The 12,985-nt window shown below is 54.0% G+C and overlaps 4 protein-coding genes across 4 annotated transcripts; 1 reads left to right on the plus strand and 3 right to left on the minus strand.

Moving 5' to 3' along the window:
* Window positions 1-224: 224 nt before the first annotated feature.
* Window positions 225-1,778, minus strand: AB675_3537 (putative vacuolar membrane protein; the record flags this gene model as incomplete). Its single annotated transcript, XM_018143596.1, has 1 exon — window positions 225-1,778. One exon carries the CDS (start codon window positions 1,776-1,778, stop codon window positions 225-227), a length of 1,554 nt encoding a protein of 517 aa, XP_017999632.1.
* A 454-nt stretch (window positions 1,779-2,232) lies between these two features.
* AB675_3538 (Actin-related protein 2/3 complex subunit 1) lies at window positions 2,233-3,398 on the plus strand (the record flags this gene model as incomplete). Its single annotated transcript, XM_018143597.1, has 2 exons — window positions 2,233-2,455; window positions 2,524-3,398. The coding sequence occupies 2 exons, from the start codon at window positions 2,233-2,235 to the stop codon at window positions 3,396-3,398; spliced, it is 1,098 nt and encodes a 365-aa protein (XP_017999706.1).
* Window positions 3,399-3,578: 180 nt separating this feature from the next.
* AB675_3539 (Sulfite efflux pump SSU1) lies at window positions 3,579-7,898 on the minus strand (the record flags this gene model as incomplete). The annotated part of the gene is made up of 3 exons (XM_018143598.1): window positions 3,579-4,650; window positions 4,851-5,425; window positions 6,600-7,898. The coding sequence occupies 3 exons, from the start codon at window positions 7,896-7,898 to the stop codon at window positions 3,579-3,581; spliced, it is 2,946 nt and encodes a 981-aa protein (XP_017999594.1).
* A 1,934-nt stretch (window positions 7,899-9,832) lies between these two features.
* AB675_3540 (uncharacterized protein) lies at window positions 9,833-11,116 on the minus strand (the record flags this gene model as incomplete). Its single annotated transcript, XM_018143600.1, has 2 exons — window positions 9,833-10,950; window positions 10,993-11,116. 2 exons carry the CDS (start codon window positions 11,114-11,116, stop codon window positions 9,833-9,835), a joined length of 1,242 nt encoding a protein of 413 aa, XP_017999688.1.
* Between the last annotated feature and the right edge of the window lie 1,869 nt (window positions 11,117-12,985).

Below are 12,985 nucleotides of genomic sequence, written 5' to 3' on the forward strand. Positions count from 1 at the left end.
GCAAAATCCCCACCCAAAGATAACGAAATCATACCAATTCTAGGCCTTGAGCAGGGGTTCGATGGGGCGGCGGCGCCGCGCTTCTTTTGCTGATCACGTGAATCGATCGTGACTTTTAAATTGGAAACAGTGCACACAGCACTGAAGAAGCAAGCAATTCTATTCAGCTTTTATACAGATCCAGGATCAACACCCAAAGTCGCCATCTCGAAGGCGACATGCTCCTAGCTGTCATCACTTCGCCGCCTCCCTCTCCCCAGCTCATCTTCATCCCCATCTCTCACTCCTGCACCGCCCATTAGCTCCTCCTCTTCATCAATGTACTTCCCCTCATCCTCTTTAGCCCGCTTGTCCGCCTCCTCACTCATCTCCCGATACGTCGCCCAGCTCAACATGATGAATGCCACGATGATCAGTCCGCCTCCTAAAATGGCAGCCCCTGATAGTGGCTTTCCGGTGATCAGCCAATCTGTGACCGCAACGAGGAAGATAGTAAGCAGTGCCGCCACGGACGAAAGGACTGGCGAGGTTAAGGACATTAGGATGAGGAACGAGCCGGAGAAGACAGCGTTGGAAAGTGTGCTGACACTCAACAGCATGGCGGTCTTCCCACGAGGAAGCTCAAATGGCTCGATGCCAGTGAAATGTAGGAACGGAAGCGGTATCCACAGCACACTGAGAGTGAAGAGGCCAACCATACTTCCGAACGTATTGGCGAACATCATGCCGCGATTTGGACTGACGCCGTCGGGCGGACACGCGTATTTCTTGTAGAGCACTTCGTAGAGACCGTACATGACGCTGCCGATTCCAATGATAAGATTCCCGAAGAGCTTGGAGTGTGGCAGGTCTCCTGGATCCTGATTCGGGTTTGTCGCGCCACCGGAGTGGCTGCCATGTTTTGGCTCCTCTGCATCCCCGTATGCCACCACAAGTACTCCGATGATGGCGAGGAACACGGAGATCATCTTGTCCAGTCGCAGCTTGTCGTGTAGCAAGAGGATCGAGAAGACGTATGCGAAGAAGGCGGAGCAGTTGTAGATGGCGGTCAAATCGGAAGGAGATGTAAGGTTGACTGCGACGTACCAGCTTCCGCCAGCAACAGTCAGGAAGGTGGTGATGAAGGCGGTCGCTTTGGCCATGTAGATCCAAGGATTGGTAGGTGTTGTGGTGGGTGACGGATGTAGAGACTGCGACTGCACCATCTGAGCCGTCGTCCGCAGAATCTCAATATGCCGTCGCCAGAAGTTGTCGAATGTAATCTTCCGTTTTTGAATGCGCAGGATGATGAATTGTGTCGGCCACAGGAATATCCACGAGCCGTGAGTTAGCCATAGCATACAGTACGCCTTGTCCCAATGTAGCTCGTGTTGGATGTAGACAGCTGTCTCGGTCTGGACGACGAAAGAGATAAGCGAGACCACGAGGAAGAAGCCGGCGTAGTAGTACTTCCGCCGTGTAAGGTTCTCTGGTTGGGCGTATGTTGGGCTTACGCTCCTCAGCGTTTGTACGGAACGTGCCGTGCGCGTGGTGTGGAAGGAGGACTCCATGCTGCGTGGAAAGGCGGGAGATGTGCGTCGTCCTCTGTATTCGTGCTTGTCGTCGTGTGCTAATAAGGGAGTGTGTGAACGTCCTCTCGCCAATGCCATGCCCGAGTCGTCTTCTTCATCGGGGACGCTTTTCTGCTTCGGAGGGATGTTGGGAGAGGCTAATGATGAAGGTGTAAGAATGGGTTCGCTCCCTCCCGGGTCACTGCTGTCCGAGACAATTGTGGTCATTGATGCATCAGAGGACGACGGGTTTCGGAGACCGCGCGGCGTGGTGGAGCGGGAGCGTTGGCGTCGGGACTTGTGCCGTGCCCAGTGCTTAGTCTGTGCTGGAATATTCGGCGAGAGAGAGTGGACTGTGTCGCGGTTTCAGACTATGATTATACAATATTGGGAAGGCAGAATTCGGAAGTCCACCTGCGCCATTGCACGCGGGCGAGGTCAGCCGCGCATCGCAGGGACCGGGCATCCCTGGAGCAAGAACTGGGGAGGGAACTTGCGTAGACCGCAGCTTTAGTCGACCGTACTTGCAGTCTTTGCCGAACTGCCTACCGTATGACTTACGTCTTGTCCAACAGGCATCCCACCATCGACATCTTTGGAACGCTTTCTCTCACACCACCTTCTCTCCTTCCACCCAGCACTGCGATAGTAGAGAGCTACTCCTATCGCTCCAACCACCAACATGGCCGCTCCCGAAATCCACCACCTCTTCCACGCCCCCATCGCCGACCACTCCTTCTCCGCCGACCGCCGCACTCTAGCCGTAGTCCGCGACAACAATGTCGAACTCTACGCTCAGTCCGGCAACAAGTTCACCCTGAAAGATGAGCTAAAGGGCCATGATAAGACCGTCACCGGTGTGGACATTGCGCCGAACAGTGGCATGATCGTTACTTGTTCGCAGGGTACGTACTCTCCCATCCTTCACCAGTTCTTCCCCTACCACAGCAGCGTGTATTGACGAGTTCCGCAGACCGCAACGCCTACGTCTGGGAACTAGTCAACGGCTCCTTTAAGCCTACCCTCGTCCTCCTCCGCATCAACCGCGCCGCCACCTTCGTCCGCTGGTCCCCCAACGAGAAGAAGTTCGCTGTCGGCAGCGGCGCCCGTCTCATCGCTGTTTGCTATTTCGAGGAGGAGAACGACTGGTGGGTTTCCAAGCATCTGAAGAAGCCGATTCGCAGCACCATTACTTCGCTTGCGTGGCATCCCAACTCTGTGTTGTTGGCGGCAGGATCGACCGACAGTCACGCGCGTGTGTTTTCGGGGTTTGTCAAGGGGGTAGACGAGCGGCCTGAGGCGAGTGTGTGGGGTGAGAGGTTGCCTTTCAATACTGTGTGTGGGGAGTACCTCAATGATGCTGCCGGATGGGTGCACAGCGTATGCTTTTCGCCGAGCGGTAATGCAATCGCCTTCTCCAGTCATGACAGCAGTATTACGGTCGTGTATCCGAGTCCGGCTGGTCCGGAAGCTCCGCCGCAGGCTATGATCAATATCAGTACGCAGCTCTTGCCGTTCGCTTCGCTGATCTGGTCCTCGGAAACGGAGATCATCGCAGCAGGATACGACTGCGAGGCATTCAAGTTCCGTGGCGACGAATCTGGATGGCAGATTAGTGGCACTGTCGAGCAGCAGCGAGGTCCGGGGATCGCGAAGGAAGAGTCAGCGCTGCAGATGTTCAAGCAGATGGATCTGAAGGGAAAGAGCAACAAGAACGATACGCAGCTGAACACGACCCATCAGAATACCATCAACACAATCAGGGCGTATGATGTGGGTAGTGGTGGTCAGGTGAAGAGGTTCAGCACGAGTGGTGTTGATGGACGGGTTGTGGTTTGGACTGTATAGATGGAGGCAGGCGGATCAACAACTTTGCGCATTACCGAGGCGCCTGCCCTCGGAGGGCTCTGTGGATGACCGAGCACTTGTCGAGGAACTACAATCCCATTACCAGATTCCGCATGACAACTCTCCTGCTACTCGTGTACTGTGTCTCAGCTATTTGTCCGACTGCGTGCTCTTCGCTCGTCATCTCATGAGAAAGATCTCATCGGGTCCTAGACGAGCGGTGTCCGACAGCTGCTGCTCCATGAGATGCGGAATGAACGCACTGCCAATGAACTGAGCGGCAGCAGCAGTACTGTCATGGGCCGCGTTGGCGTTGTCAGTCTGCTGCGGTGCAGGCCTGCGCAGAATGTGCAACGGCTCGGCCCCATAGAAGACGCAGACTTGATCGCCAGGCTTCACCCCAGGGTGCGCAATACCGAAACGACCACCTTTGGTGCTGAAGAAGGCGTGCCCGCACATGGCTTTCCGTTGCGTCATACATCGTCTTGCAAGCTCATACCTAGAGGTCTCCCTAAGGCTGAGAATATGATCTAAGTCTCCGGTCTGCACGACAGTCAGTGCATCGCGATACGCAAGCTCTGCCTCGTCTCTGAGACGGTGATTGACGAAGAAAGCCATGAGGTACTCTCGGGGAATCCCAGCTGCTCCCTCGTCTGACCCATGAAGAACACGACGGGCAAGCCGGAGGCCTCTGGAGTACCATTCCAGGGCTGCGATATGTGTAGGATTGTCAAGACTGTATGCCTCCCAACCCAGATCGTCCATGTACTTAGTAGCACCGAACAGTCGTTCATCTTCGACCACTTCAGATATGGTTTCCACAACGAAACCGCGCACATGCAGGCCACCTTTGTCGTCAGTCGTGATGTGCTTTCGAGGATGATACTTGATATCACGTCTCCTTCGTGAGCACGCGTCGTCATCGCTGTCCATGCCCGGAAGGTTGGCAGCAAGCCGAGGGCTCACAGCTCGATCCCAAAGCGCGTCGAGGTACATATAACACGCCGGTTTCCCTGAGAGATTCGGACACCAAGAAGGCATAGCTGGGGCTTTCGTTTCGATCGTTGGAGGTATACATAACATACCTAGCGACTGAGTCTCCACGAGAAGGGTCTGCATAAAGCGGACGTGAGTCCGCCAGTAGTCCTTACGACCTGAAGCGCTGTAGTCAACTAGGGGAGCCAGCTGCTTCTGGAGATCCTCATTAAATAGACCAGAGATTGCCCACACTCGGTCTACTGCCTCCTTGACGCTGCGAGCACGCAAGTCAAAAAGCAAGGCCGGAAGTCTTGTCGCCGACACACCCAAATCTTTCGTCCGCGAGCGGTTCCGATGACGATCAATCGTATTGCAAGCGCCCCACGCGAGATTACTCTTCCGAGGATTGCCGGGAACATCAGTGCACTGAAAGGTAAAGCAAATTTTCCCCGGAATCGCTCCTGGACAACGAACTTCACCAGGTTATCTAGATCCACCCACGAGGTTCCGCAGACGGTGATGCTCTTGCGCGCAAGAATGACTTCTTGAAATGTCCACAGTCGTCTGAACCAGTCGTGATTGAGTATGTGAAACAGTCCAGCCCAGAAGTGATCATTGTCGGAAGGCCAACCCTCATCGTCTTCGACCGCTTTTGCGAAATCGTGCTCCTCCGCCAGCTCGAATACCGACCCAAACTTGTGCATGAACGCTTCCGTCTGAGGTATTGCAGGTCCCAACCAGATGAAAACGTCCCGGGCTTGGGAGAACACTTGGTGCATCAACGGTACAGCGAGCTTCTTCTCATCGGGATCGTCTTGATTGATGCAGATGGCATCGATCCACAAAGGCAGCCGCCGTACAACATTCATACCCCGGCAGAGGTGTTGAAGCATCTCGTAAGCTGTAGGCGTGATAGACAGAGGGTTGCGATTGCATGACACGTGGACGGACGCGCGAGCTGTTCCCCAGACGTAGGATACGGCATGGTATTCTGGACAATCTGTGAGACTGTGCCGCACAGTACTGAGTTCCAGGTTGTCATTGATGAGCTGGACATTGAGCAAGCGAATCTCATCAGCCTCGAGACGCCGGTCATGGTAGGGCGAACGGTTGATTCCTACTATGTCCCTCCATGCACACATCGCGATGAAACGAATCGTTTCAGCTGAGTTGGCGATCATGGAGGGAAAATATCGAGTATCCAGCGGAGCTGTGGCATATCTCGCTGAAGATGGAAGAAAGAGCGTAGAGTGCGGGTAGGGATTGGGAAACGAAACAGACAGGAACATGGTTGTTGCAGAAATCACAGATGCGCGGTGCTCGTAGAGAGGATTTTTGGGGTGGCAAGAAATCTGCCTGCTGCGAACACGGCAGTTTCACATCCTGCCCAATTCCAAATGACAGTGATGGAAAGCCGCGATCAGCTTGACAACACATCGAAGCAGGAGGTGCGTTAGCTCCCCAAAGTTCCTTCCCCAAACGAATAGGCGAGCTCGGGCATGTGGGCCGCAAGATAGGCGACAAGGCAGCCGCTAACGAGGCAGATCGACTCCGCCACCGCCCCTGCACTCCTCGACGCCTACCACACAGCAAACAATATTCATTCACACCCTGCACGCTTCAATAAAACCTGAATAGTCACCTCGATTCTCCAAATTTGTCACGATGCCGTATGCTCAGCCTGGCATTAGACGTGGTGCCATCCAGCTTAAGACTGAGGCCTTTGCGTGGATTCTATGTACACAACAACTCAGCATCTTCATCACTGCTTGCAATTACAATCATGAATCGGTCGTAACTAAGGCGTTATTTGTCCAACGTCCGGGGCTGCGCGATCCATGCAGCACGCGTCGAAGTGATAGTATCGACACTGTCAGTCGTACCTTCACTCCCGCTTAATGTCTCTGACCCGTGCTTTTCTTCGTCCTGTACTCCCTCGGCGCCCGCTCTATCGACAGCATTCTTACGGTGGTATGGTGAGTTTCTACACCCGCAATGGCGGGCAGGTTCGGCTCGCTGCTGCGATCTCCTCTTCGGACGTCCCGCTTCGATATGAATTTCTGATCCAGATCTTGCATTATTCCGCATCTTTCCTCCCTCGAGCTCGACCCCTTCGCTCTGGCCACCTTCCTTCATTTCCCTCTGGGCTCTCCCTTCCCGCCGATCCAGCTGTTCCGCAGCCAGACTCCGCAGCACATTTCTCCCTCTACTGCTCCTACTCACAAGGTCCCATGTCGTCAGAGCCAAAAGCACAACGAATAACACAGCGACCAGAGCCGACAGTAACGCGCCAAAGACACGAAAAAATGCGCTGGGCAGGGCCGCAGCGAGGTGAGAGGTCGAGAGCGCGAAAGTGCCGAGCGGGAAGACAAGAGACCACCATGAGAGATTGAATTGGATCCGTGCCGCTGGAGTGACTTTGATCGCAGGTATATTGTTTCCTGCACAGATCGTGCTGCTGTTCCACATGGTGACGGGAGGGCGCCTCATCTCGAGCGGGATTCGAACATGATAAACCACTCCACCAACAGCGAACCATAAGCACAGCAATCCGAATCCCCAGAGCAGCAAAGCAACCAGAACACCGATCATGCGCACTGTCTGGCCATCACCAAGCCAGCCCACATTCACCTGCCTCGCCGACTCTCCCAGCAAGACGAACGCTGCCGCGCCCATGTTCGGTGGGCCGACCGTAATAAACCCCGTCATAATCAAGTCATGGCTCGGCAGGCCGTACATGATCGTACGAAAGAGGAGGACGATCATCATTATGAGCGCGATGGTCAACCCAAGACCCAAGAGAACGTATCCTACAGTGATCGTAGCCGCGACCCGCTCTGGCTCGGCTACCGCTGAGGCTGCCGTAGCTGCAGTGGCGCCAGCGACGATAGTGCTGATTGGGGCCAGTAGATGGACTGCTGTCATGCCTTCGATCGCCTTCATTGGGTGTTCACGAACCGAGTCCATCGAAGCTCCTGCATCAGAGTAGCTTGCAGAGTACCTTCGAACACAGCTCTCGACATGCATCCAAGGAACACCAATAGCCACCAAACCCGCCATAACACTCGCTACAATCCACACAGCCCACCCCAAATCTGCAGCCCAACTCCCCCAAGCACTCGCACAGACCAGCGCGACCATATTCGCCGCTCCCAACAAGCTCACAACAAACGCCCCAGCAAAATTACTCTCGACCGGGTGCTTTAGCGTAGCTCCAAACAAGTCCGGCCATAGCACAAAGCGGATGATCGTGAGGGTAGCGAACAACAAGCAGAGGCCGAGGTGGAGAGCGAATACCGCAACGCTGAGCCAGTAAAGCCATCGAGCTTGGTAGGGGAACTCGTAGAGCAGCAGGGAAGTGATGCCGCTGCCCATAGTGACGGTGAACCATTGTGGTGAGAAGTAGCGTAGGCATTGACGGATGCTAAGGGTGTGTTGTTGGGCAGCGTCTTTGACGTGGGCGAGCTCTACATGATGGGCGGTGGCGTCGGAGAGGTCTGCCGCTGCTTCAAGGTCACGCATGGTGGAAAACGGTCCTCGAAAATTCCGAACTGGTGCCGTTCAATGAACGTATGCTAGCAGTCTCCCTCGTATGCGTTCGCCATCGTAGGACCCGTCAAAAGGCACTGCTCTGCCGCCGATAGTCCTACAACGGGACCCTGTTCCAGCCAACACTCGCTCTGAAATCTCACCACGTAGACTGCAGTTTGTATACAGACTGGCTCTGACCGGGACGTGATCGTGCTCGGGTATTGTCGACTTTGCAAACGAGACAGGAAGTGGAAGCAAAAACGCGATTGGGCACAACGGCCTGTCAGCTGATCAGTACTGCATATAACGACTGCACATCAGTCAACAGAGACGACGCTGAGTTAACCCCTCAAAGACATCTCCTCTGTACAGAGATCTCAACTTGACCATCTGCCTGAACTCCGCAGAGTGTTGAAGACGCCATCATAAGCTCTTCCATGGGGAATACTATGTGTCAAACACTCTCACAGCTCTTCCAACAATTGGAGGGAGCAATGAAGACGCCATCTCAAACCCTACGAATGGGCAATACTATGTGTCACATTGCAACTGTTGTGGTCGGGAGAACGTCATGCCTCCGCGCGAGACGAACGTTGTGGTAAAGTTAAGATGGAAATGATTTCCGCTGTGATGTTGTGAATTGATGGTCTCATGTCCCTTTCTCTCTGCCGGCTTATTCGGTGTTCGCGAACGTCCGGGAGGCATCGAATGCATACGTTCGAGCCGGTCGTTACATATGGATGGAACGGCGGATGGATTCGATGGGTTGGACGAGCAGAAGTCTTGCCTTTGAAAACTTGAGAAAAAACTCCGCGGAGAAGTGTGTGTTTTGCACTTTTCGATCTGACGTACGATCGCCATGTAGGACATCGCAATGATCTCGGATGTGCAGCTTTGGTTGCCCTTGGGCCCAACGCCTGCTCGCATTTTATGAAAATGCACGAGGTACTGAAGGAGACTCGCGGAACCGAGAAAGGAACTGCATGACAGCGCAATATAAACCTGGGAAGGTGGCAGCCTAATTGCCTCGTTTCTGGAGAATACCAATCCCGGTCGTGCTTTCCTCTTGATTAGCCTGTAACTACGGTGCTTTCGAGAAAGCAATTGAGGAATACAGTGTGAAATGAATGTGGATTTCTCTGTCTCGTAGATAGCCGTTGTTGCGACCTGAATGAATGAATGTGATGCTCGAGATAGACGAGCAGCGCTTGTGTTCTGAGCAACACTCCTCTCATGCTCGCCACCAATCATGTCCTGCTCAGAATCCTCCCAACGTGTGCCAAAGCGAGCGAGCACCTGATTCCTTCGTAGAACGAGGTTCAAGCCGTGCTCCATGTGTCGCACCATAAATCTTTCGCCACCGCGTGTCGAGAAATGTCTTCGGTCAAATGATAACGCAGAGCCGGCGCATGATCTGTTACGACATGACGAGGCTGTCCTGCAAAGAATTGAAATGCGATATGTCGTCCATATTGCTCGCATCTGGTTCAAACCGGCCGTGCCGAACGAATGCCACGCCAGCTGTGAGGTCTGTCGGTAACGATGCGGCTGAGATACGGTAATGCACCGATATCGTGATGATGATTGTGCTGAAGAGCTGGTCGGAGGAGAGAACAGCTCGCAAGAAGATGCCGGAGGACTCTTGATCACTCGCCGGTCGTCCTCGTGTCGAAGTCAGGAATTGCAACCTGTACTTCCTCGCCGCCGTCCCCAGTACAAGTCACCAGTTCCACTCCACCCTTTGGATCCGTCCTTGCCCCAGAGCTTTCACGTCTGATCGATCTCGTCGAGACTAAGAAGTCATCCACCGTGGTGCTTTCACCTTTTGAAGGATTGTGAATCATCAGATCCTTTCTGCTAAAGACTGAAATCTTGTGAGGTATGGTCTTGCTGCGATCACACGGACCGACAGAACGTTCGACCGACTAAGGAACGAAGAGTCTGCCACGACCTCGTGTGTTTGGTGTGCCATTCAAGCCTCGGCCACGTGGAGTACCGCGACCGATATGATTGCCTCTGGCGGGGCTGGCGAAGTTGGCTCGTGGAGAGTTGCCACCTCTCGGACCGTTCGGAGGATTGAAGTGGTTTCCGGAGCCCATGTAGTTGCCGACATGATTGCCAACGTTAGCGAGCTGGCCTGATCCGCGGCCGAAACTACCTCGATCGAATGAGTCGGGATCAATCTCTTCAATTGGGATCTTGGGCTTGTTCTGAGCCGGTGTGCCGTTGGCGTTGGCTGGTGTTTGTGGGGTGACGGGAGTACTGAATGAGTTTCGGGGAGAGCGGCCAGTCGGCTTGTGTCGCATGCTTCCACGGCCAGTACTGGTCTTGGTAGCTCCTCGACCTCGTGGCTTGAAGACGACTTCCTCTTCCTCCTCAGACAGCTCGTCATCGTAGCTGAAAAGAGTCTTCTTCTCAGATTTGGGATCAGAGTCGCTTGGCTGCTCAGTCGTGGCAGGACTTGTGATCTCGGCACCGAGTGTATCTCGCATCTGGTGGATGGTTCGAGTCGGCACATCAAAGTCGCGAGCAAGATGCTGAATATCGGCAGAGTTGGTGAGAAAGAAGACCTCGGCTCCGTTGTTGTCCTTCTCGTGGACGTACCAGACGACCGAGTTCAGGAGCGACTTCAGGGCGGGCGGAACGGGACTCTTGTCACTGACCGCAATGTTCGCATTTTTGACCTCTGGACTAGTCTTGGAGCTTTGGGGGCCGGACGAAATGGGCGACGTGGGAGGAGTTGACTTGGGCGAGGTATTGGTAGGCGCAAAGTTGAGCTTGTCGAGCAGCATCTGCGACAAGGCATTGCCGCCTGACGTGCGCTTCGTGGCAGTATCTGTAGACTGCTTGGTCTCAACGTCCTTTTCCTTGCCATCGTCCTCCTTGTAGTGCGCTTCAACTTCCTGCCAGGTCGCATATTGTTCGATGGACTCCTGCACGGTGATGTTTCGGCCGGTCATCTTATCGAGGAATTTGATGGAGCGACGGGCATTCTGACCGATTTGTGAGGTGTCCTTTCTGAGTAGATGCAGTCGATTGATGGCTGCGCGGTCAGTGAAGTCTGTTTATTGCGGACGCGACATACTGTGGAGGGGCACGACAAGCGCGATGCTGCCTCGAACGACCCATGTTTCAATTTCAGATATATTGGCGGTGAGCGCAGTGTCATCGACAATGCACTGAACTGTTTTGGTGGCTGCGGAAGCCATGGTGGTGGGAATTGTGTGATGCCTTCACGTTTTCATGTGGACGGCGTAGTGGTAAAGTAGCAAAATGCCACCGTATCTGTAAACGGAGTCAGTTATAATGCGCCTGGTTGTGTGACAAGTGAAGTGTGGTTGCTATAGGTGACGACCTACTTCTGTCGACTGGTGAAGATGGCAGAGAATAGTGCATTGTTATGGATATGCAGCGGCGACTTGCTGGCTGCGCAGTGAATGATAGTCACAGTGGGTGGTCATTCCACTGCAGGAGAGGTCAGAGATAGTCTGGACTTGGATATGTATTTCTGTGGTACTGTAAAGGAAGCGAAGAATGACTGAGCGCAGGGATTGTGGATGATGCGGACGTTGGTGCGAGCTGAGGTGGCGGGGTTGACTCCATCAAGGAGAGACAAGATCCGACAGGAACGCTCAACATCGTGCTTTCCTACATCTTTCTTTGCTGGACCAATATCAAGGCATGCGACTTTCTACACTGAGACATGCTACGCTCATTACGATTGCCGACTCGATAGACTCCCATTGCGCCGTCGCTTCATCGCCATCGAAAATGCTAAAGAAACGCCCACGAAATTGCCCACCAGTTCGTCAACTCCACACTGACCACAGATCCGAGGACATGCTAAGATCTCGATAAATGCCATCTTGAACAAACACTGCGATGATCGCGACCTTACTTCTCACCGCCAGTGGGAGACGCTGTCCCAGTCTTGATCAATCCTGACGTCGGCGACACTCTGGAAGCCATTCACTGCCTAATCGTTAGCATTCAATCATACACCGTAGAAGAACAGGCCAACTCACGTCCAACTCCCATCATACAACCTCCGATCATCCGGCTGGCCATACTCCGCCGTCTTCAATGCCGCCTCGATGATCGCTGCAGTGACACCACTCCCACAAGTCGCAATCAGCTGCTTGTCTGGAGTCAATCCTTTACTCTCAAACACCTTCCTCAACTCCTCCTTTGGCAGCATCTTCTTCGTTTCCGGATCCAACAGTAGTTGGAATGGTAGACTCGTGCTGCCAGGCATATGCCCGCTCTTCAAGCTCTCCCTCGGCTCCGGTGCCGTGCCTTCCCATCGCGCCGTAGGCCGTGCATCCAGGATCTGAATGTCCTCTGCTCCTTCCTTGCCATAGTCGTAGCCAATGGTCTTCATCTCAGCAAACTTGACCACCATGTCGGTATTGTAGCTCGGCGTGGGGTACTTGGTGATGTTGGGCACTTCTGGTGGACCCTCCTCGACCGGGTAGCCTTCCTTCACCCACTCTTTGAAGTTGTCCAGGATATGCACTCCACCAGGATGCCCATATACCGCAGTGTCCAGGCTACTCGAGGTGCAGAGAACAGTCCCAGCTCTTCAGTGTCGTACACCACTAGCTCATCGTCCTTTCGTAGGCCCATATTCGACATCGCTTCCGCAAAGCCGTCGCAGGTTGGCAGCATGTGAGGGTATGGTGACTCTTCGTCCTTGATAGCGTCGATATCGAAGAAGCGGGCTTTTGGTATCCGCTTCTGCTTGAACACATCTATTCCTTTTCGACCTTGTGGATCATTGGGCATGAACCATGCGGCACAGATAGGAACGACTCGTGGAGCAGTGCTTATGTTTGAGGGTGCATTCTGCTTGAGTGCCTCGCTCACCTCAGCGGGCGAGACGATGTAGCTTTTGAACAGGCTTGACTGCATTCTGGTGTGTGTGAAGCGGTGTATTGACGGGAGAGGCGTGCGATGTAGGAGTGTAGGACGGCATAGAGCAGCCAAAGCCATTGTGAGGAGCCGTGAGACCGGCCTCTGTCCCGGCGGGTCACAGACTTCCTCGGACTCGATGCGTTGGAGAAGCTTTCCGAAGCTCT

The sequence above is a fragment of the Cyphellophora attinorum genome (genome assembly GCF_001299255.1).
Source record: "Cyphellophora attinorum strain CBS 131958 chromosome Unknown Contig14, whole genome shotgun sequence".
Taxonomy (NCBI): domain Eukaryota; kingdom Fungi; phylum Ascomycota; class Eurotiomycetes; order Chaetothyriales; family Cyphellophoraceae; genus Cyphellophora; species Cyphellophora attinorum.